The 20,343-nt window shown below is 40.9% G+C and overlaps 2 protein-coding genes across 3 annotated transcripts; one reads left to right on the top strand and one right to left on the bottom strand.

Moving 5' to 3' along the window:
* Positions 1 to 10: 10 nt before the first annotated feature.
* usp37 (ubiquitin specific peptidase 37) lies at positions 11 to 17,728 on the top strand. 2 transcript variants are annotated; one of them, XM_084954582.1, is made up of 24 exons: positions 11 to 156; positions 991 to 1,213; positions 4,213 to 4,363; positions 5,213 to 5,301; positions 5,389 to 5,504; positions 5,615 to 5,692; positions 5,912 to 6,003; positions 6,105 to 6,198; positions 6,945 to 7,100; positions 7,214 to 7,345; positions 7,497 to 7,620; positions 9,018 to 9,265; positions 9,346 to 9,463; positions 9,723 to 9,802; positions 9,948 to 10,112; positions 10,417 to 10,470; positions 10,608 to 10,752; positions 10,838 to 11,057; positions 13,148 to 13,314; positions 13,688 to 13,748; positions 14,031 to 14,146; positions 14,484 to 14,553; positions 15,377 to 15,515; positions 15,613 to 17,728. In XM_084954582.1, the coding sequence occupies exons 2-24, from the start codon at positions 1,040 to 1,042 to the stop codon at positions 15,698 to 15,700; spliced, it is 2,877 nt and encodes a 958-aa protein (XP_084810708.1). In that variant the 5' UTR covers positions 11 to 156; positions 991 to 1,039; the 3' UTR covers positions 15,701 to 17,728. The 2 variants fall into 2 exon arrangements, with proteins under 2 accessions (XP_084810708.1, XP_084810707.1); XM_084954581.1 differs by having other exon boundaries at positions 10,605 to 10,752.
* Positions 16,692 to 20,326, bottom strand: ybey (ybeY metalloendoribonuclease). Its single transcript, XM_084954587.1, has 4 exons — positions 19,795 to 20,326; positions 18,510 to 18,641; positions 18,324 to 18,392; positions 16,692 to 18,033 (listed from the first exon to the last, which is right to left on the bottom strand). Exons 1-4 carry the CDS (start codon positions 20,002 to 20,004, stop codon positions 17,938 to 17,940), a joined length of 507 nt encoding a protein of 168 aa, XP_084810713.1. The 5' UTR covers positions 20,005 to 20,326; the 3' UTR covers positions 16,692 to 17,937.
* Positions 20,327 to 20,343: the final 17 nt, after the last annotated feature.

Genomic DNA, 20,343 nt, shown 5'->3' with positions numbered 1-20,343 from the left:
CATCGCGCAGCTCAGCGACGCGTCGTGTGCTGCTCTGCTGTCAACAGCACCGGAGAGCAGGTGAATGCCGGCAAAACAAACTTTCTGCCTGCTCAGCAGCTACAGAAGCGACACCGGACTTTTAGAAGTTTGAAGACAAGCTCTCGTCATCGATAGGTAAGTACCTGCTCGGTGTAATCGCAACGCGATACGCTTTTCATCACCAAATTACAGACTAGCAAATTAGCCAGTTAGCTAGCGTCCGTTAGCTTGTTAGCCGAGGTGCTAACGTCGGCCTCCTCCATCCCATTCAGGGGCTGCGGACGGGCATACGACATTATCCGCATCCAAAGGGGCTTTTTTACTTTTGGCTAGCACCTTTTCTTGGCGTTGCCGGTTTGGACAGGTAATTTTGTGGGAGCATCGATGCCTTGAGCTGAGAGGGAACATCCCGTGTTGTTGTGCACGTACCAGTCGTTGGCTGCCGCGACTCAGAGTGGCCGTTAGTTTGGCTAGTTTGATGGCAGATGCAAACATGGGCTTTTATTGAAGCTGCTAGCAAAGAAAATCACAAGGCACGAGCTGCCACACGCAGCCAAACAAGCTGTTTTATTTGCCAGAAATGCATTGCGAGCGTGCTGTCCGCTTTTCTGCTGCGAGATGCTGCGCTGACTCCTGTCAGCTTGTTTTGGATGGTTTGTACTTTCTTGTGACTTTGACAACGTGGGTTGCCTGCTCTCGTTATCTGAGCTCAGCATCGGAAACTTTGAAGTTGCTTTCACCGAGACGACTACAGGTGATATTAGTGTTATTACAAAAAGAGGTGCTATGTTCATTTTAGTGGCTGCTTCTGTTCGTTAAGCTCATTATTTTCCTGCAGTATTTAACTAGAGTAATCAAATTCAGAACCACCTGACCATTGGTTTAAACTGCTCCTGCTGAACACATTCAGTTGTTATAAATATAATGTGCTCAGATTGTGTGACAGCGAATCCAATTTGTCTTTTTTAGGATTAGTTTGAATCCCAGTCTCCCAAGTGCACCAACGGGATAGCAAGCCATGGCAACTGTAGTGCCCAAACTCTCCAGCGCTGGGGCTGTGAAGATCCGTTTCACCAGTCTGGACCTGGGCACCACCAGGTGGAAAGAAGGGACGTTTGAGATTTTGGAAAAGGACAATAAAGTTAACCTCTGCCTGAGATTCAACTGTGGAGGAGCTTCCAAAACTTTCCAGGTATTTTACTGCTACTTTTCTCCCCTCATATTTATTTCTGCCTTAATTGAATCAACACTAGTTGAAGGCTTGTTTATAAGACCCCAAATAATGTCTTACTTTCACATTGGTCTTTATTATTGTTATTTTTTGTTAATGTCCTAAGAAGTACTGATTTTGATTTTAGTGGTCCTTTTGATTATGATCTAGCAACCTTTTGCACTGCATCCAGATAGAGTATTGTTTTATCTGGGTCAGCTGGCTCAGAAGGTACTGTGGGTTGCCTGTTATTCTTGGGATTGTTGGGTCAATTCACATGTCAAAATAAGATTCCTTGGGGTGAGTCATGCCACCGCCTTATTTTGGTGTGTAAGAGTGAATGAGTTAGATGAGAGGAACGTTAAAAAAAAAAAAAGTAAGAATGCACCAGACTTGCAAATTAAACAGCTGATTTAAAAACAGAGAAAAAGACACTGAACCCTCATAATCCTGCAAGAAACCACACACAAAAATATTAGGGGTGCAACGATACTCGTATTGATATTGAACCGTTCGATACAGTGCTTTCGGTTCGGTACGCATATATATCGAACAATACAAAAATATTAGGGGTGCAACGATACTCGTATCGATATTGAACCGTTCGATACAGTGCTTTCGGTTCGGTACGCATATGTATCGAACAATACAAAAATATTAGGGGTGCAACGATACTCGTATCGATATTGAACCGTTCGATACAGTGCTTTTGTTTCGGTACGCATATGTATCGAACAATACAAAATTTTTAATTTATTTTATCAACTTTTCTTCTGACGATGCTGTCTGTGTTGAGAGCTCAGTGGATCTGCGTTCGACTACTCCGCCTAGGCTGCACTGTCAAGCGCAGATCCACTGAGCGCAGCACAAGCTAGCAAGACAGAAGCTAAGCTCGTTGCAACATGGCAAATTGAACCTCCCCCACCCTCATTCAGATCTGGCCTTTGGAACTATTTTGGTCTTCATGTGAAGTATGACCCTGAAGGTAAGCGCGTCATGGACAAAAGTAAAACAGTATGTCGGATGTGCCACGCAATGCTCAATTACATGGGTGGAAACTACTGCGTTAGCGCAGTTTGCTCGTTAACGTGTTGACGCCGTCCAGCCCAACGCACGGGGCGATCCGCGGTAGCTCGTTAACGGAGATTTGCCGTGTTGTGGCGTTAACGTCATTTCAGATTAACGCTGACAGCACTAGTGGGAACACAACGAATATGACTGCAAAGTATCGAACCGAACCGTGAATTCTCTCTCATATGTATGAAAGAGTTGCTTTCTTGGTTGAAAAGACTCCTACTAATGGATGGCTAAATGAGGAAAATAAATGATGGTATTTCTTGTTAAAGCATTACAGGAACAAACTTGTTAAATGGCACCCCATAAATCAGTCTTACATGTCTGATTCATGTCAGTACTAGAAGAATCTAAGCTGTCAGCTTTGAGGCATTATGCAATGAATGAGCAGTAGCTCTGCACTGAAGCCATGAATGAACCGGATTAGAAACATAATCTCACCCATGGCACATGCCAGGGTTTGTTCAGCCCTCGGGTCAAGTGTTTTTAATCCATGCCTGTACTTCTTTTAGATGATCCCATATTCCAGAACTAAAATATTTCAGACTGACTGATGTGATTGGGTCTGAAAAGAATAATTAAGCGCATAATTCGTAAATGGCAGTCAAATAGAATAGAATAGACACCCAGTCCATCTTGAATTAGTTGTATGAGTTAAAATTAACTCTAGTTTGTGCTGCATGTGTGTTTTAGAAAATCTTAAAACAAAACTGGCACCTTCAAAGTTTAAAGACTTTGAAAATGTGCTTCACATGCAGTTTTCCTCACTCATACTAATGTACAGTAACAACAGCCTAACTATATTTTCTGCTTTCTTTGAAGTTTCTCTTCTGTCAGAAAAAACTGCTTGATAACTTTAATAGTCAATATTACCCTTCCTCTTATTTTGAAAGTTCAGTTGCTGCTAAAACAGCTAGCTTCCTGTCCTCTTTCCCTACTACTAAACCTCTTGTTTTTGCAGTTCAACTTAACCACTCCTATCTTTGTCCTTATTCTGCTCTGCTGATCTGCTGTGACCTGGCGGGTCACTCTGACCCAAACCTGCATCAGGAGATAAACTGGTTCATGGCTAGTAGGCCATGCAGGACAAGGACCACAGCATCTGCTGCTGTTTAACTCTCCCCTACTAGGAGTAACCTTGATGCTCTTTTTTTCTTTTTCTTTTTTTTTTCTTTTTTTTTAGATTAGCCATTTCTGTAATATTTCAGGCCTGCTTATGGAACAAAATGCCTGGGTTTAAATCGGAAGTTATTGAGGGTGGTCTCTGCTTATGCAAACCACATCTTTATTCAAATACTCAGGTGTCAAAACCCATCTTTATGGGTGCAGGGGAGGTTGTCAAATGTTGTTTTGATGGGGAAAGCGTTAAGACAGTGAGCTGGAGTTTGTCTAAGAGATCAGAAACTCTAACTAACCCATTCACACGAAGTTTGTTATTACTTTCTTTAATAAAGTGTGTGTGCGCCTTCTCTCGATCCCCTCCTACCAACACAATATAACTGAAGTTTGTAGGAAAGTCTGGAAAACTTGGAGGCTCTAACACTGTAATGAATCTGTCTTGCTCCATTGCTAGGAAAGTCAAAAAAATCGAACCCCTACGACTGTTATAATTTCCAAACAGACATATAAGAGCTTTTCTATAATAGTCTGGAGCAAGAGAAGTAAAAACAAAAACAAACTTTGTCATCACACACTCCTCAGATAGCATGATATAAGACCTATTGAAGAAAGTAATAGCTGATAGAGTGAGGTTTGTCATATAGAACTAGTTTGTTCAAAGGTATACTTTATCAACAAGTATGATGTGAGGAGAAGGATGATGACGATGATAATGATAATGTATATATTACTATTGTATGTAATAGTAATAATCATGAATCCGAATATTTGCTGTTCTTTGCTCTCAGCTGAACCAGAACGTGAAAAATATTAGCCAGAGTGTCAACCGCATTGTCCTGACTCTGAAGGATAACAGTGTCATCACGCTGGACAGGATGCCTCCACCTTTGGTTCAGAAGACTAAAGAATACCTTGAAAAGCTGAAGCAAGGAAAGCCAGGTAATGACACCCCTGCACATTAAAAAAACAACAACAAAAAAAACAAAAAACAAAACTGAAAATATTTTTATTTTTTGGGAATTAATCCTTGTATGCTCTTCCTGCAGAGAATGGTCACTTTTTCTCTGCAGCTTCATGTTAATATATTAATATTTCTTAAATTGATGCAGAGTTTCAAGTAGGGATGTGCACGTCTGGCTGACCAGTCGACTAGTTGTTGCTATTGTCACTAGTTGATAACAGACGTACTAGTCATTTAATCTATTTGGTTTACATTTAATTGATACCCAATGTCAGTAACAGGGTTTGTACAGGTGCTTGAAATCCTTATCCTTATAAATGCTTGAATTTTATTTTGTCTTTTCAAGGTTTGAAAGGTACTTGAGTTTCAGATGTTGTGCTTAAAAGTGCTTCAAATTGTAAATGTATTTCATTCACCACAAATAACTATCTGATTGAATAGTTTTCTTATCAGATAGAGAAATAAAATTAGTTGCTAAGTGTAAAAACAAAATTTCTCCACCTGGGCTGCCTTGCACCTCTGCATGTCATCAGTTTGCTTGAAGAACAGGATTCATTTGTATCCTATTAAATAAACAAAACATCTGTAGCTGTCATGAAAACTTATGCAACAGGTTGTTGTGAAGTAAGGTGTGTGTTAGTCTGCTTTTAAATCTATGATCTGAATGCTTTATGCATCATGGCAATGCAGCAGTGTTATTTTTATTTTTTTTTTTTATTATTTTCAGTTCAAGCACATGGATTAACTTGAAGTGATTCTGACTCTACAGTGTAACGGGATCATTTTTATGCTTTTTTTTCCCCCTGAACTTTTTGTTTATGCTGCAGTTTTAAAATCATCCCTCGGAAGTGCCAACTTAAGTGTGCTCGGGAACAGATCTGTGAAAAATGAGGCCAACCCATCCGGGGAGAGACAGGTGATCAAGAATGCAATAACAATCTTAACTTGAACACATGTGGACAAACGTACATGTGTTTAACTTAATTCCTCCTGGTGTGTTCAGACGACACCGAGGCGGCAGAGCGCAGAAGGCCGGGAGGACACGACACCGAGAAAACCTCTCGGCAGCCCGAGCAGAGCGGCTTCCACTCCCACTCGCACAGGACTGTCTGAAAACAGGCAGGCTGGGAATTTTTAGACCATATTACACAGAATAAATTAAATTCATTTAGGAATGTTTAATCCTGCCCCATTTGGCATGTGAATTATTCCATGTTTCTGTTTCTCAGGAGCGAGAAGAGAAAGCGACTCCTCACTCCTGATAACGACCTCAGTGAGGATTACCCAAAGGAAAACGACTCCTCGAGGTATAATCAGCACTGAATTGCAGTGCTGTTGGTGACTCATAGGATGACCTTATCTCTGCAGCCTTTTGTCTGAACCCCACTGCCTGTTTGTTTTTTGCAAATCTTGTGGCGAGATAATTAAACCTGTAACTGGTAATCAGTAGGTCGCTACTTTCATCGGCAAAATACGAACCTTGATTGATAGACTTTATTTTACTGAATTTGAGTAACATTTTTCAGCAACAACAAGGCGACTTCTGACCCCTCCTCCAGGAAGTTTCTTCTGAGCTGCAAAGAAAAGCTGAAGCAGTCAGAGGAGAACAGGAGCTCAGGTAAACCCAGCAGCACCACCTTTTTGTAATCTAGTTGCACAGCATTCTCTATGCAAATTTTTCCCAGACACTGATACACTCCTGTGCCTCCTTAACTGTAGCTCCTCTTGGGTCAACTCCCCTTCAGCCATCATCTTTCTACGGCAGCCGATCTGTGACTAAAGACTACAGCCAGAGCCACTCTTTTCTGGACAGGTGAGTTGCTTCATGGCTCAATTAAAATGCAAAGCAGGAGGAGAAGAATTTAAAAACAGTACTATTTGATATTTATTCAAAGGGAACCTTTTGATTGTTCTTCGAAGATGACTTCTACAGTACCCGCCCTCCATGCTAGCTTTGGCTTTCTGTGATTCTTCTATTTATACATTATCTCCCACTTTGCTGATACCTGGTAGCTAGTAGCCATCATGTGTTTTGTTTCAAGGTTACAAACAGCTTCTAACTGCATTATCGCCACTATGTGATAGTGCATTATATCCTACCAGGCAAGGGAAAGTGAATATTTTGACATAAAATATAGTCACATAAACTATGATTATTTTTTTAAAGATCTTAACTGTCTGTATTTTAGTTAATAATTTTTAGATAATTAAAAATTAAAATTATGTGTCCCAATTTGTCTTGATTGACTTAGATATATATTTATGAAGATCCGAAATGAAATCTTAGATAAGAAAAAATCAGGTCTAAAGATTCTGTTCCAGATCTAATTTCAAAAGTGAATTACTTTCACAAGGTTGAGCCAAGCTTTCCCACCTGCCTGCAGACTTTTCCAAGCTTCCTGCTAGACAGATGGTGGGTGCTTAGAGTGCTGGCTTCAAACCTGGGTAGGTTTTGATTAGTTAAAATCAGATGAAAGGAACCAGTCATCTCCTTGGCACAGGTGATAACAGGGGAGAAGATTTCTATTCATCCAGTGATTGATTTTTAAATCTCCTCAGGCCATCCAGTACTGCACAGACCCCCACAGCCAAAAGGAGCCTCATGCTACCAAACCACTCCACTCCCTTTAAGAAGGTACGACCCTCCTTGGACTACGGTGGCTGGAACAAGCAGAGGCCCTCCACCCTGGCACAGCCTCAGGCTCCACTGCAAGGGTACAGATAAGCCAGCTCCACTTGATATGAAATTCATTTGATACATCAAACCAAATAACAAGGGAAAAATCAAAACAACGAGCAGTTTTTGAAACTTCTGTTATTCATTTAAGATTTTCCAACCTGGGCAACACCTGCTACATGAATGCCATCCTGCAGTCCCTCTTCAGTCTCCCCTCCTTCTCTAATGACATGCTGAGGCAGAGCATCCCATGGAAGAAGTTGCCCATCAATGCCTTGCTCAGGTACTGTATTATATTATTATAGGTTGATAGTAACTGTTGTTTGTTAACAATACTCTGGATTGTTGTCATTTTTAACATAGGTGTTAAATGACACAGGAAGCAGTTCAAATGAACTTTGTTATGATCCGTGTCCTGTCTTCACTCTGTGCAGGCGATTTGCTCACCTCATGGTGAAGAAGGATGTGGCCTGTCCAGAGACGAAGAAAGACCTTTTGAGGAAAGTAAAGAGTGCCATCTCCTCCACAGCGGAGCGTTTCTCTGGAAACATGCAGAATGTAAGTTTCCCACTTAAACTCATGTATATGACCAGGTATGCTTTTCAGTTGAGATTGTGTGCCCACATATGAAAAGGGACAGCAAAACAAATCTTTAAATTGCACCTTTGAAAATTTAAGAATAATAGTGTAGAGAATAACTCTTAGTAGTAGAAGGTTTATGTTTAAAGATCACAGTTTAGAAATTAAACAGGTAATATAGGTTTGCTTTTCCCAGTGTTTTCTCGAACTTCTTCCTCTAGTCCCAAATTACAGTTAGACTGTTTATTATTAATGTTGAGCTCATTTTGGGCTCAGAATACCTGCTGAAGGACAATCTGCAATTCTAATTATTATCTAATTAGTAATAATTATCTAATTATTACTCTGTGTGTTTGGACTGAAGACTCTGAAGATATAATGTATTTGCTCAAAAATTTTTCTGGTGCCACAGCTAAAAATTGAACACAGACTACAATACCAAAAAAAGGTGTGTATATACAGTAGTATGTAGCGCAGTAAAATACAATACGACACAAGTGTCCAGCGAGGTAAAATTATGTGAAAGAGGCTAAAAACAAAAAGGAAAGTGTTTTAAAAGTGATAAATAAGTAAAAATCTAACACAGTAGAACATGTGATACAGTACAGAGTTCAGCAATTCAATAATAATGTAATTAAATAAAAGCTGACTATAATGCAATAAAGTGACTTTAGAAAGTAAAATGTCTCAAATTCAAAGCGAAAGTAAAGCAAATATGAGATGGCACACTGGTTCAAATTATGATTTTTGGCTTTCAAAGGAGGATAAAACAATAAAGCGATTATCTTTTTTTCCCCTTCCCATCCATTTCTGTTTGAGGCTGCCTGCTCATAGTTTTGTGATAGATGTGCATCATCACAACTCTGTGGTGTTGTTGTTGTTTTTGTTTATAACAATCAATATTTAGTATTTACTGTTATTTACACTTATCCAGGTTGTTGTGTTGTTCTCTTGTTGTTTGTTTTATTTTCTTCTTCTTTTAAAAGCTGATCTAAAACATTTTCTCAGTGTCTCTTACTGCCTCCCCCCCTTCCCCTCTGTCTTTCTGTCTTTCTTTCTCCCTTTCTTTCTTTTTGTCTAATTGTCTGTCCAATTTGTAATAACTTAACATAAAATAAATAACTAAACAATAATAATATAGATCAATCAAGTGGACCAACATGGCATTGCCATACTTTCTCCACTTAAAAAAATAAATCCGTTGAGCATCTTTCTTCAGACAACAATTCTGATTGCTAAAGTACCGACCAGGAGAGGCAAAAAAACCCCAAACAAACAAAAACACACAAAAAAAAGTTAAATCTTTCAGGCTTATGGTTTAAAGTGGCTGTGAATAAAATCCTGTTTTAAGCCCCTATATGTTTCTTGTTTTTCAGGATGCTCATGAATTCTTGAGTCAGTGCTTGGACCAGCTGAAGGACGACGTGGAGAAGATGAATAAGAGCTTAACGAACGAGGCCTCCTCCTCCTCATCGTCTTCTGTGGTGGGTGAGAATGGTCTGGAGGGAACATCATCGGCAGTCAAAGCAGAGCCTGGTGATGAGGCAGACACCTCGCGGATCTACACCTGCCCCGTGGCGGTCAACATGGAGTTTGAGGTGCAGCACACCATCACGTGCAAAGGGTGAGGCTGGTCTCCTGCCTATCATTCAAAACTCTCGATGAAGGTGAAAGGTGTTTGATTCCCTCTTTGTTGTGTTGCAGCTGTGGCGAGGTGGTGAACAAGCGAGAACAATTCAATGACTTGTCCATCGACTTGCCGCGAAGAAAGAAGACACTGCCGCTTCGCTCCATCCAGGACTCCCTGGATCTGTTTTTTAGGGTGAGTCACTGGTCCCGTCATCCTGATGCCCCCCATGTTATGATCAAAAATGACCAACAGTGTCAGAGGAGTGCACTTATTAGCTTAGTATGCGCAATGAGGCTCAAGCAGAAAAAACACTGTAGCATTTTAGTTTGCAGTTTACAAACTGAGAGAGCCTTTGTGAGGAGACACAAAAAATAGAATCTCTTTCACGCAACGAGATGACCATCAGCTGGATGTAATTTCATATATAACTAGTTACTTTTTCTTTTTACAGATGGAGGAAATTGAGTATTCTTGTGAAAAGTGCAACGGGAAATCAGCGACTGTTACGCACAAATTCAGTAAACTACCCAGGTATCTACAGTCTGTTTTAAACACACACACACAGTAAAGACACACAATAAACACTAAAGATGCAGCACATAGGGAAAACATTGAAAACATAACCAACTTATGGAATAAAAAGAATTTAAGTGCCTAAAAACCTTTGTCTTCACAGAGTGCTTATCCTACACCTGAAACGGTACAGCTTTAACGCTCAGCTGTCTCTAAACAGCAAGCTGGGTCAGCAGGTCTTGATCCCCCGATACCTGACCCTGCTGCCCCACTGCACCGAATCTACAAGACCCCCCATCAGCCTTGGCTGGAGCCCTCAAGCTGCCTTGTAAGATGGGAGAAAACATTTTAATATGCATACAAATTTAATTCTGTGTAAATACATTAGATGGCTGAAGTGATTTCAGTTTTAAAAGGCCATTTGGCAATGTTTTGACATCTCCTGCAGCCATGATTTTTCATGTTGGTTTAATACCCCAGAGAGAGGACTACATGTAATAAAGTCAGCATTTAGCTTGCAATTTAAAGGAAAAACATGCAAATATTGCTCCTTTAAGTAAAACTTAACAATCAGCCTAGAAGTAGCGCTCCAATAGCAGCAAGAGTTTTATTTGCCTTTGTTTTTCTCAAAGGTCCAGAACACTTAAAACGTCACAGTTGGTCAACTCGTCCACAGCGCCTCTTCGGTAAGTTCTGCAACACTTGCAGAGGAAAAATGACTTTTGTGCTTTAACAACCTCTTTAAACAATGTGTTATCTGACTGAAGGGTTTTCTGTTTGGGCTTATGAATTTATTTGCTGAACATGTGACTTTGTGTAGTAGGATCGTAGGGAAAACTTCCAACTCCAACTGTACCTCCATCCTTGTGGACTCTGACTGCGAAGAGGGGCCTAACAGGAAGGTGAGCGCGAGCCGCAAGCGACGCCTGAGTATCTGTCTGCCTGACGACGATGATCGCGCTGAAGAGGTGAGCATCTGCTTTTACACTTTAACAAACAGAATCCAGCCTCCTCTGGTGTCTTCTGTTGTTACACAGTTTAATGTGTTTTCAGAGGGGGGCAGCAATCGATTCAACAGACTTCAGTGGCATCAATGATGATGAAATGCTGGCGGCTGTGCTGGAGATTAGTCGCCAAGAGGCCGGGCTCTCTGCACCTCCTTCTCTGGATGATGAGCCGACAAGCAGCCCGGACACCGGGTTTGGGGACACAGATGCACATGACTTGGCCTATCACGCAGATCTGCTGGAAGCAGATAGCAAACAGCCCGCAGGTACTCTAACGGGATATTTAAGCAGAGACAGTATGAGTTGCAAATCTACAGGGAGTGCAGAATTATTAGGCAAATGAGTATTTTGTCCACATCATCCTCTTCATGCATGTTGTCTTACTCCAAGCTGTATAGGCTCGAAAGCCTACTACCAGTTAAGCATATTAGGTGATGTGCATCTCTGTAATGAGAAGGGGTGTGGTCTAATGACATCAGCACCCTATATCAGGTGTGCATAATTATTAGGCAACGTCCTTTCCTTTGGCAAAATGGGTCAAAAGAAGGACTTGACAGGCTCAGAAAAGTCAAAAATAGTGAGATATCTTGCAGAGGGATGCAGCAGTCTCAAAATTGCAAAGCTTCTGAAGCGTGATCATCGAACAATCAAGCGTTTCATTCAAAATAGTCAACAGGGTCGCAAGAAGCGTGTGGAAAAACCAAGGCGCAAAATAACTGCCCATGAACTGAGAAAAGTCAAGCGTGCAGCTGCCAAGATGCCACTTGCCACCAGTTTGGCCATATTTCAGAGCTGCAACATCACTGGAGTGCCCAAAAGCACAAGGTGTGCAATACTCAGAGACATGGCCAAGGTAAGAAAGGCTGAAAGACGACCACCACTGAACAAGACACACAAGCTGAAACGTCAAGACTGGGCCAAGAAATATCTCAAGACTGATTTTTCTAAGGTTTTATGGACTGATGACATGAGAGTGAGTCTTGATGGGCCAGATGGATGGGCCGTGGCTGGATTGGTAAAGGGCAGAGAGCTCCAGTCCGACTCAGACGCCAGCAAGGTGGAGGTGGAGTACTGGTTTGGGCTGGTATCATCAAAGATGAGCTTGTGGGGCCTTTTCGGGTTGAGGATGGAGTCAAGCTCAACTCCCAGTCCTACTGCCAGTTTCTGGAAGACACCTTCTTCAAGCAGTGGTACAGGAAGAAGTCTGCATCCTTCAAGAAAAACATGATTTTCATGCAGGACAATGCTCCATCACACGCGTCCAAGTACTCCACAGCGTGGCTGGCAAGAAAGGGTATAAAAGAAGAAAAACTAATGACATGGCCTCCTTGTTCACCTGATCTGAACCCCATTGAGAACCTGTGGTCCATCATCAAATGTGAGATTTACAAGGAGGGAAAACAGTACACCTCTCTGAACAGTGTCTGGGAGGCTGTGGTTGCTGCTGCACGCAATGTTGATGGTGAACAGATCAAAACACTGACAGAATCCATGGATGGCAGGCTTTTGAGTGTCCTTGCAAAGAAAGGTGGCTATATTGGTCGCTGATTTGTTTTTGTTTTGTTTTTGAATGTCAGAAATGTATATTTGTGAATGTGGAGATGTTATATTGGTTTTACTGGTAAAAATAAATAATTGGAATGGGTATATATTTGTTTTTTGTTAAGTTGCCTAATAATTATGCACAGTAATAGTCACCTGCACACACAGATATCCCCCTAAAATAGCTAAAACTAAAAACAAACTAAAAACTACTTCCAAAAACATTCAGCTTTGATATTAATGAGTTTTTTGGGTTCATTGAGAACATGGTTGTTGTTCAATAATAAAATTATTCCTCAAAAATACAACTTGCCTAATAATTCTGCACTCCCTGTATTGCAAGATTTCTTAACAGCAAAGATGATGGTAGATGTACAACTTTCAGGGGAAACAAAGTTTTTATTTTAGGAAAACGTTTGCAAACTTTAAGAGTGGTTAGATTGGAGTTTTGGGACTTTAAATGCAGGTGTGTTTATTTTTATTTTGATCGTTTGTGTTGTTCTGCTGACCACTAAAGTTAAAATTAATTAAGATCATGCTGCATATAAATGGCCAGAGGCATTTTAGGAAGGCTGCCAAGTGATCAGACTCACTTCTTGGAGTACTTAAACTTGCAATAGACTGTTTTTTTTTATACGGGATCTGCATCAGGTTCATTCATGTTTTGTTCCATATTCTCTTGAAAGTACATGCTGCTTAAATTGATTGTGGGTTTCTACATTCACATAAACCCTGGGTTACCAACAAATCCAACAAAAAAACCCAACGTCACGTATCAGGTTTGCTGACTCGAGTATTTGCTGAAATCTTGTAGATGTGCTGGACTCCTTGGACCTGACCATGGATGAAAACAAGGAGAACCAAACTCCAGAGAGTGGTCAGCAGCAGGGGGAGCTGGACTGGGTCCAACAGTACAATCTGGATCAGGAGAGGGAAGAACAGGAGCTGCAGCAGGCTTTGGCACAGAGCCTCCAGGAGCATGTAAGACCAGAGAAAGACTATGTAGCATTTAACACACATTTTCATATTTCAACACAGTGGAGACACTTTGGTGCACCTAAATGGAAAAAGTGCTTACTTTCAGCTGCTGAAGAGAGAATGGTTCAGAAGGGATGGCTACATTTACATCCCTCTGACCCAAATGGACCTTTGTATAATGCAATGTAACACCTGAGTTTGGACCAGTTCTACCAGTGTTAGATGCTCACAACAATTTTTTTTTTCTAGCTTCCAGTAATGATGACCTTCCATTTGCTGTTAGATTACAGTAGATATATCATTGACTACTCTGAAGTCTTTCACCAACTAACAGACCTGATGCAGGAAAATAAAACTTATGACATCATCTCTACAGGAAGCTCAGGAGATGAGAGAGGACGATGATTTGAAGAGAGCCACTGAGCTCAGCTTGCAGGGTAAGAAATACAATTTACTCCCAGGAATCGTCAGCACACGCTTCTTTGACCAACTGTGTTCAGCTGATTTTTGTATTGTGATGGTTGCTATTGATCCCGCTCAGCTGGCAGCAGTGTGGCGATGTAAATAAGACTGAACGCAGCCACTAAACAAAGAAATTTGACTGGATATTTGCAGATCTGTTTAGTCAGCAAAAACAACTGTTTAAAGTGTTCTTTAATCAGACTCTGAGCAATGTGAAAATACTGCACCGGCGTCATCATCTCCTCCTCATTCAACAGAGTTTAACAACTCCCTGCCCGATCTGCTCTGCTCGGATGATGACTCTGGCAACGAGGACGTGCTGGACATGGAGTACACTGAAGCAGAAGCTGAGAACCTGAAGAGAAACGCGGAGGTATATCCAGCTGGCACACAGTGTAAAATACTGCAGAGCACAAAAAACGGCAAATAGTTTATTCACCTTAAATACAACGGATGTATAATCACTATGCAAAAATAAAAACAGTGTTTTACAAATGTAAACCTTAATAAAGGGTCAGTTTAAATAATTCACACCACAGATAAAGTCTTAGATAATCTGCAGGACACTGAGTTGATTATGAATCAGAACATGGTGAAATACACGCACTGATTAAGAAACTGCAGAATAAATTAAATAAAGCAGCAGACTGATGATAACTTATTGGTTTGTTGGCCTGCATTAACCTGCCTATGTATCCTGTAATCCACAGAGTGGAGAGTTGGTCAACTCGTTCAGACTCATCAGTGTGGTCAGTCACATCGGGAGCAGCTCCTCCTCTGGTGAGCACTTGTGTTTGTTTGTGCCTCCGAGTTTAGGTCCTCATGTGTTTGGACAGTGACAAATTATTCAGGAACAGTGAAGATGAGCTTTAAGTCCAAACTGTGTATGAACACTTTAAGGAACTGCTTTGATGTTTACGCTGCTTTATTTATGTCCCTTATTATCTCAAATGTCAATGAAGAAATTGGCAGCCAGAAATAAAGTTTATTTATATTAACAATCCTTAAATTATCAGGGAAAACACTGCTGGATGAAACTGTGTGGTCTTTACTTGGTGTGGGTTTGTGGGTCTCTTGCCTTTAGTTTTGTCTTCAGCAGTAAATTTTATGAGAGCCTCAAATAATGGTCAGCACCTTTCAGCAAAAACATGATCTAGCCTGTCCTGATCTGATATTAGGTGATGAATATTAGCTGACCAGGTAAAACAGTATTGAAATCTAAGACAGGAGCTAACTTAATGGTTGTAGCTTTTAGGAGGAGTCACTGATAATGTGGCTATAAAAATGTTTTTTGTTTTTTAATCTTTCAGGCCACCAACACAGTGGAATTTTAAAAAAAAATAATTAAAGTATCATTGTCCAAACACTTATTTACCTGACTGTATACTAAAGCTAGAACCATAAAGTTAGCTCATGTGTCAGGCAGAGGTTATATTTGTCCAATAACTTTGGATAAATGCCGGTGACATCATCCTTGTCTATACGTGGATGGCGTAGGTGTGCCCCCTGTGTCTGTCGCTGTCGTGACTATAGACTTCAAGAACCAAATGCTTGCTCTGTGAACAAATATTGATATTGTTCCCCGTCTTTATCTTCCCTGTAGGCCATTACATCAGTGACGTGTATGACATGAAGAAACATTCGTGGCTGACCTACAATGACCTGGACGTGTCTCGCACGCAGGAAGCAGCCGTCCAGCGAGACCGTGACCGTAGCGGATACATCTTCTTCTACATGCACAAGTGAGTGTGCAAGTCCTCCTGTCAGCTGGTTATAGATGTCACTGTAATGATGTGAGATGCCCTGCTAATAACACGCTGCTACCTTGTGATCTCTCAGAGATGTGTTCGAGCAGCTATCTGAGATGGAGAGATCTGGAGCCGGAAGCACCTCAGAGGCAGGAAGGAATGTCCTGCAGCCCCTCTAAGCGCAACGTCTTTGGACGCCCACCCACACTCAACCACAGCTGATCCTGTTAGATAAAGCTGCCCTGTGAAAAATCCTCCTATACTACTGATTGCCGTCCCTTTTAGGTAGCCTTCAGGCACTTCCTTTTTCCTGTACAGATCAATAAAGGCCAGGATAAAAATAACACCTGATGATGCCGACACAGGGGCTGACCTGTCAAGACTCTTTCAGATACCAGAAATGCAGTTAAAATGTTCCGTGGATCAATTTTTGCCTCTGTGTTTTTGGGGCTGGAGTCTTTCTTTGCTATAATTTTATCAACTGTTTTGTAAGGTTTAATTTTGTTGTTTCTTTCTTAAAGACTTTTCTTCAGACTTTTACTTCAAACTATCAAACACTGGGCGCTCCTGGTGCTTTGTAGATTGTATGTTTGCAGACCCCTTTATTTCCCATATAAGCAAAATAAAGATATATTCTATGTTGGAGTATAAGCTATTATAGAATTTAGAGGGTTGCTGTATTTAGCGGGTACATTTGGTGCAATATTTGTTACTGGCACAAACTGGTCCATTCAAAACAGCTTTCTGTCCCACAGTGTGGATGTCTTCCCAGTTGCTTTTTGTACTTCATGTGCAACCTGATATTTTTTTGTGTGTGATTATTTCCATATTTTAGAGGTGTGAAAGAACGTGCATTCATTAATATTTAACTGAGCTTTTCTCAGTTGATCACACTTTGTTGTTTGTTTGGGGTTTTGACCTTGTGCCTCCCAAGAAAAGTTTTATAAATATGTGTATACAAGCTTTACTTTGGAAAGTCGCACAACCTTGTTGTTTTTGAATGTTTGTCAAATCTGAAACAGTGTGCAAGTCAGAGTTTCTTCTATAAAGCCAACAGATTTTTATATTTATTGCATATAGAAGGGGGTTGGTTTCTCTTAATTAGCCCAAAATATGAGCCAAGGCAAATGGAAGTCATTACTACTTTATAACCAGAGAAGATACAGTACCTGTTGCATAATATCTTTTATTTCATCACCTTTAGAACAAGTGTTAAGCATTTAAAGTGCCCCAGTTATGCTCATTTACATGGTTAAAGTGTAACTGTGGGATTAAACGCCTTACTGTTCAGGGAAGGAACCCGTTATCTGCTCCGTTTTAGTGCCTGTCCCTTCAAGGCATCTGTCTTCTGCTCTGATTGGTCAGTTGATAACATTAATATTCTCAGACTGACTGTTAATAAAGCTGTAGCCATGTTTGGAAGACGTTTTTACCTGTAAATACAGTCGGAATCACCTGTTGATTCTTTATTTCAAAATGTGCCAAACTCACTGCTACTAGGGCAGTACATCGTGATGTAGATATGTTACGGACTACAAACAATGCCTTGCAGCAGCTCTGTGTTTTTGTTTTAAAGCAGTTTCACCCTACAAATATTTATTCAATGATGGAATAAATAAACAGTAGTGAGTGTTGGAGATGCTGGATATTTTCACTTCTGTTTGTCTTCTGGTCTATAACTGTAGGGAGATTTAAAAAAAAAAAAAAAGCATAAAAGGGGCACTTTATTAACCAGTTCCTGTCAGGCATGAAATATGTGGAATATTCTGTTTATTACTGGGCACCGGCTGTGTAACTTTTATTCTGTGAAAGGAAAAAAAAAAGAGCTCACTCGTAAACATGCTATTATAGACTTAATCTGTACAGCAGATTATTCCCTCAAATTAGCACAACATGGCATTAATTTCTAAAAATTAAATCACTGCAGACCAAATTTGACACAACTTCTGTCTTTATATTTGGGGATTTTAGGAAGTGTGCACTGATTAGCCGACTTCCTGTTGCACCACGCTGTGTTAATTCTCCAGGTGTTTTAATGTCTGCATTGATTGACGTTTCTTAAATGCCTCTCCTGAACATGCTGTCCCACACGCAGTGTAAAGAGCATAACATGTATTAGTGAAGTGAGAATGAACAGCTTTTTCTACCCTTCATACACAACCGACTCTTCCTAAAGCAGATTTTAATAAAATATTCCAATGAAAGAACTGAGACGTTTTTTGGTGTTTGAAACTCTTCAGCAGAGCTCACATCAAGTGTTTTTTCAGGAGGTCAGACTGTTTAGTGACAAGTCATTTTATAAAACAGACTGCAGTGAGTGTCTTCAAATAAATATAAGAACCACAACAGTATAGAAGCAGTTTCCACCATCACATAGTGCAATATTTAATCTCAGGCCTGCAGGCAGCAGTCAGGGTCACCTGTCCTGACTGCACCTCTTCATCAGGGGGTCTAGGTGTCGGCCTGTGAGTCTGCTGTACTCGCTCAGGATGTAGTTTTCTCTCTGCTGCATCTGCAAACATGTTACACCTTTAATCAACATCGAACATCCAGACATCACACAGTTTGAAGTTCATAAATTTGGTATAAAAATAAAAAAAAGCCTCAGCTCATATAGATCTACCTATGGATGACAGATTAAAGGAAAAAACTGAGTCTTTGCAGATGTGATGATGGAGGCATCTTCTAAGGACTTCTAATGGGTCGTGATCTTGTGACTTGAGCACAAAGTGTATTTCCATTTGAGCTATAGTCTGAGTGGAGGAATGAATTTGGACACAAAGCCACTGTCTCCTTACAAACCTCAGTCCATTCTTCCTCTGTCTCGTGCCTGTAGCCCAGCAGGTGGCAGATCCCGTGCGCAGTGACAACCTGAAACAGGAACAATGAAACAGTTAATCACAGAAAATGGTACTGCTGTGCTTCATTTGGAAGCATTGACGGATTACACGCATGAGAGACAGGATAACTTAAGTTACTGTTTCATACAGTCAGCGCTCCGTGCAGATCCAGGGATTCCTCCTGACACTGCTTCATCACAAACTCCACCCCAAGGAAGATATCTCCAAGGTTCAGCTCGTCTCTGTGAAGGGGGCAGGGCAACTTCCCGGGCCTCAGGTCCTTAAATAAACCCCCACAAAACACACAGATATTTGAGTGGAGAAGTTACCCCAACCCTGCAGATTGTGTTCATGTCTTTCCCACAAGATAGCACAGTAGGTCAACTTAACCTCAATTTTAACTAGTTAAGTCTTGAGTAACGCTGCACACTAGTGGTGTAAGTCTTAGTTTGGAAAGCTTCCTTAAAGGTCCTCTTTTTATTTACCCTCTACAGAATTTAACTGAGTGAAGTGATCAGAGAGTTGTACTACTATGCTGAGCCTAGAGTCAAAGTTTTTAGTGCCATGAAGGTTGCTTTTTACCTGGCTATATCACCATGGCAATATATGCCAAACAGGTAACCTGGTGCAGACCAGTAAGGTTCAGAGTTTTGGTTTAAAATAGATGGAAAGCCACCAATTTCCGTCCCTGAGTGAATATTAAATAACATTAATATTAAAGGAGCTGCTAAAATGTGCATACACTATCTCTCTTTCAAAACTCTTATTCACCTCATGCCGCTTTCCATAGAAGATAATATGGATGATTAGAAAAGGACACTATTAGCCATGATGCAAGCATTGGGCAACAGTTTTGACTGAAAGCCTTTTACACAGCATACGTGTAAGATCTGTAGAAATATTTTGAGCTTAAAAAATACTCTTCAGACTCATCTATGCCTAATGTAGCCATTCACACCAAAGGCATAATTTTACTGTACCAATGCCATTTTTTTCGGCCAAGCTTTACACAGTGGAAAACTGATACTGACACATGGCTAACAGTTACAATGAAATCAAATCAGCCTTCAGCTTTCTAATTGGGGTTGTTTTATTTCCCTTTCAGGATGTGGAGGGCCAGATTAAGATGGTTCACAGCTGCCTGTGACCCCCTGACTGTAGTTTGCCCTACAGCTCTTTATAAGTCCATTCAAAGGCTCTGCTTGCCCATGCTGTTAGATGGTGACGTTGATGAGTCACAGAAGAAGCAGCTGGACGACAAAGGAGGCTTTTTCTGAAGCTCCATTTGGCCTTTGAAACTTTATGAATCTTTTATTGCACACAAAGCAGTGTAATAAATCAAAAACAGAAGAAGACGTCCAGAACACACCCCCACCACCAGATCTCCACTAACAGAAGTGTGTTCATTCAAAACGTTTAGCTGCCATGTTTACCTCGTAGAATGGGAAAGACAGGACATCCGTGGGGGTGTTCTTCTTCCTGTAGATGTGATTGATCTGCTGCATCTTCTGGTTGTCCACGCAGATGATACCCAGGTCGAACTTCTGGATGCCCAGTATGTGTCTCAGCGTGACCACGTCCCTGCGCAGCCTGGCGCGCCGAAGAGGCACCACCTTCTGGAGGTTCCTCAAAACTACTCCCATTTTAAACAGCCGACACGACAAGAGAACACGGCTACGGAAAGATCTCGGTACATAGGTGAAGGTTACCCACTAACCTATCTCCTACCTGGCGGCACGTTATTGTCGGTTGGTGAGCTTCGCCGTTAGCCACGAGCAAACTGTAGTCTCCGAGGTGACACGAATTAAAATGCAGTCCCCGGGAAGTAGATAGTGTAGTTCTTTTCTGGTTTATACAGCTTTGATAACCTAATTTACATTCATGAAATATATTCTTTCTTTTAAGAGATATGGTCGCTTATCTGTTAACAACCGCCTCATTGGCCATAGCGGAACGAATGGTTTAGCATTACTAGCAGAAGG

Source organism: Perissodus microlepis, chromosome 16 (assembly GCF_051167445.1).
Source record: "Perissodus microlepis isolate ML-2025 ecotype Zambia chromosome 16, ASM5116744v1, whole genome shotgun sequence".
NCBI classification, from domain to species: domain Eukaryota; kingdom Metazoa; phylum Chordata; class Actinopteri; order Cichliformes; family Cichlidae; genus Perissodus; species Perissodus microlepis.
Note: the sequence above shows the minus strand (reverse complement) of the source record. Positions and strands in the feature narration are given on the sequence as shown.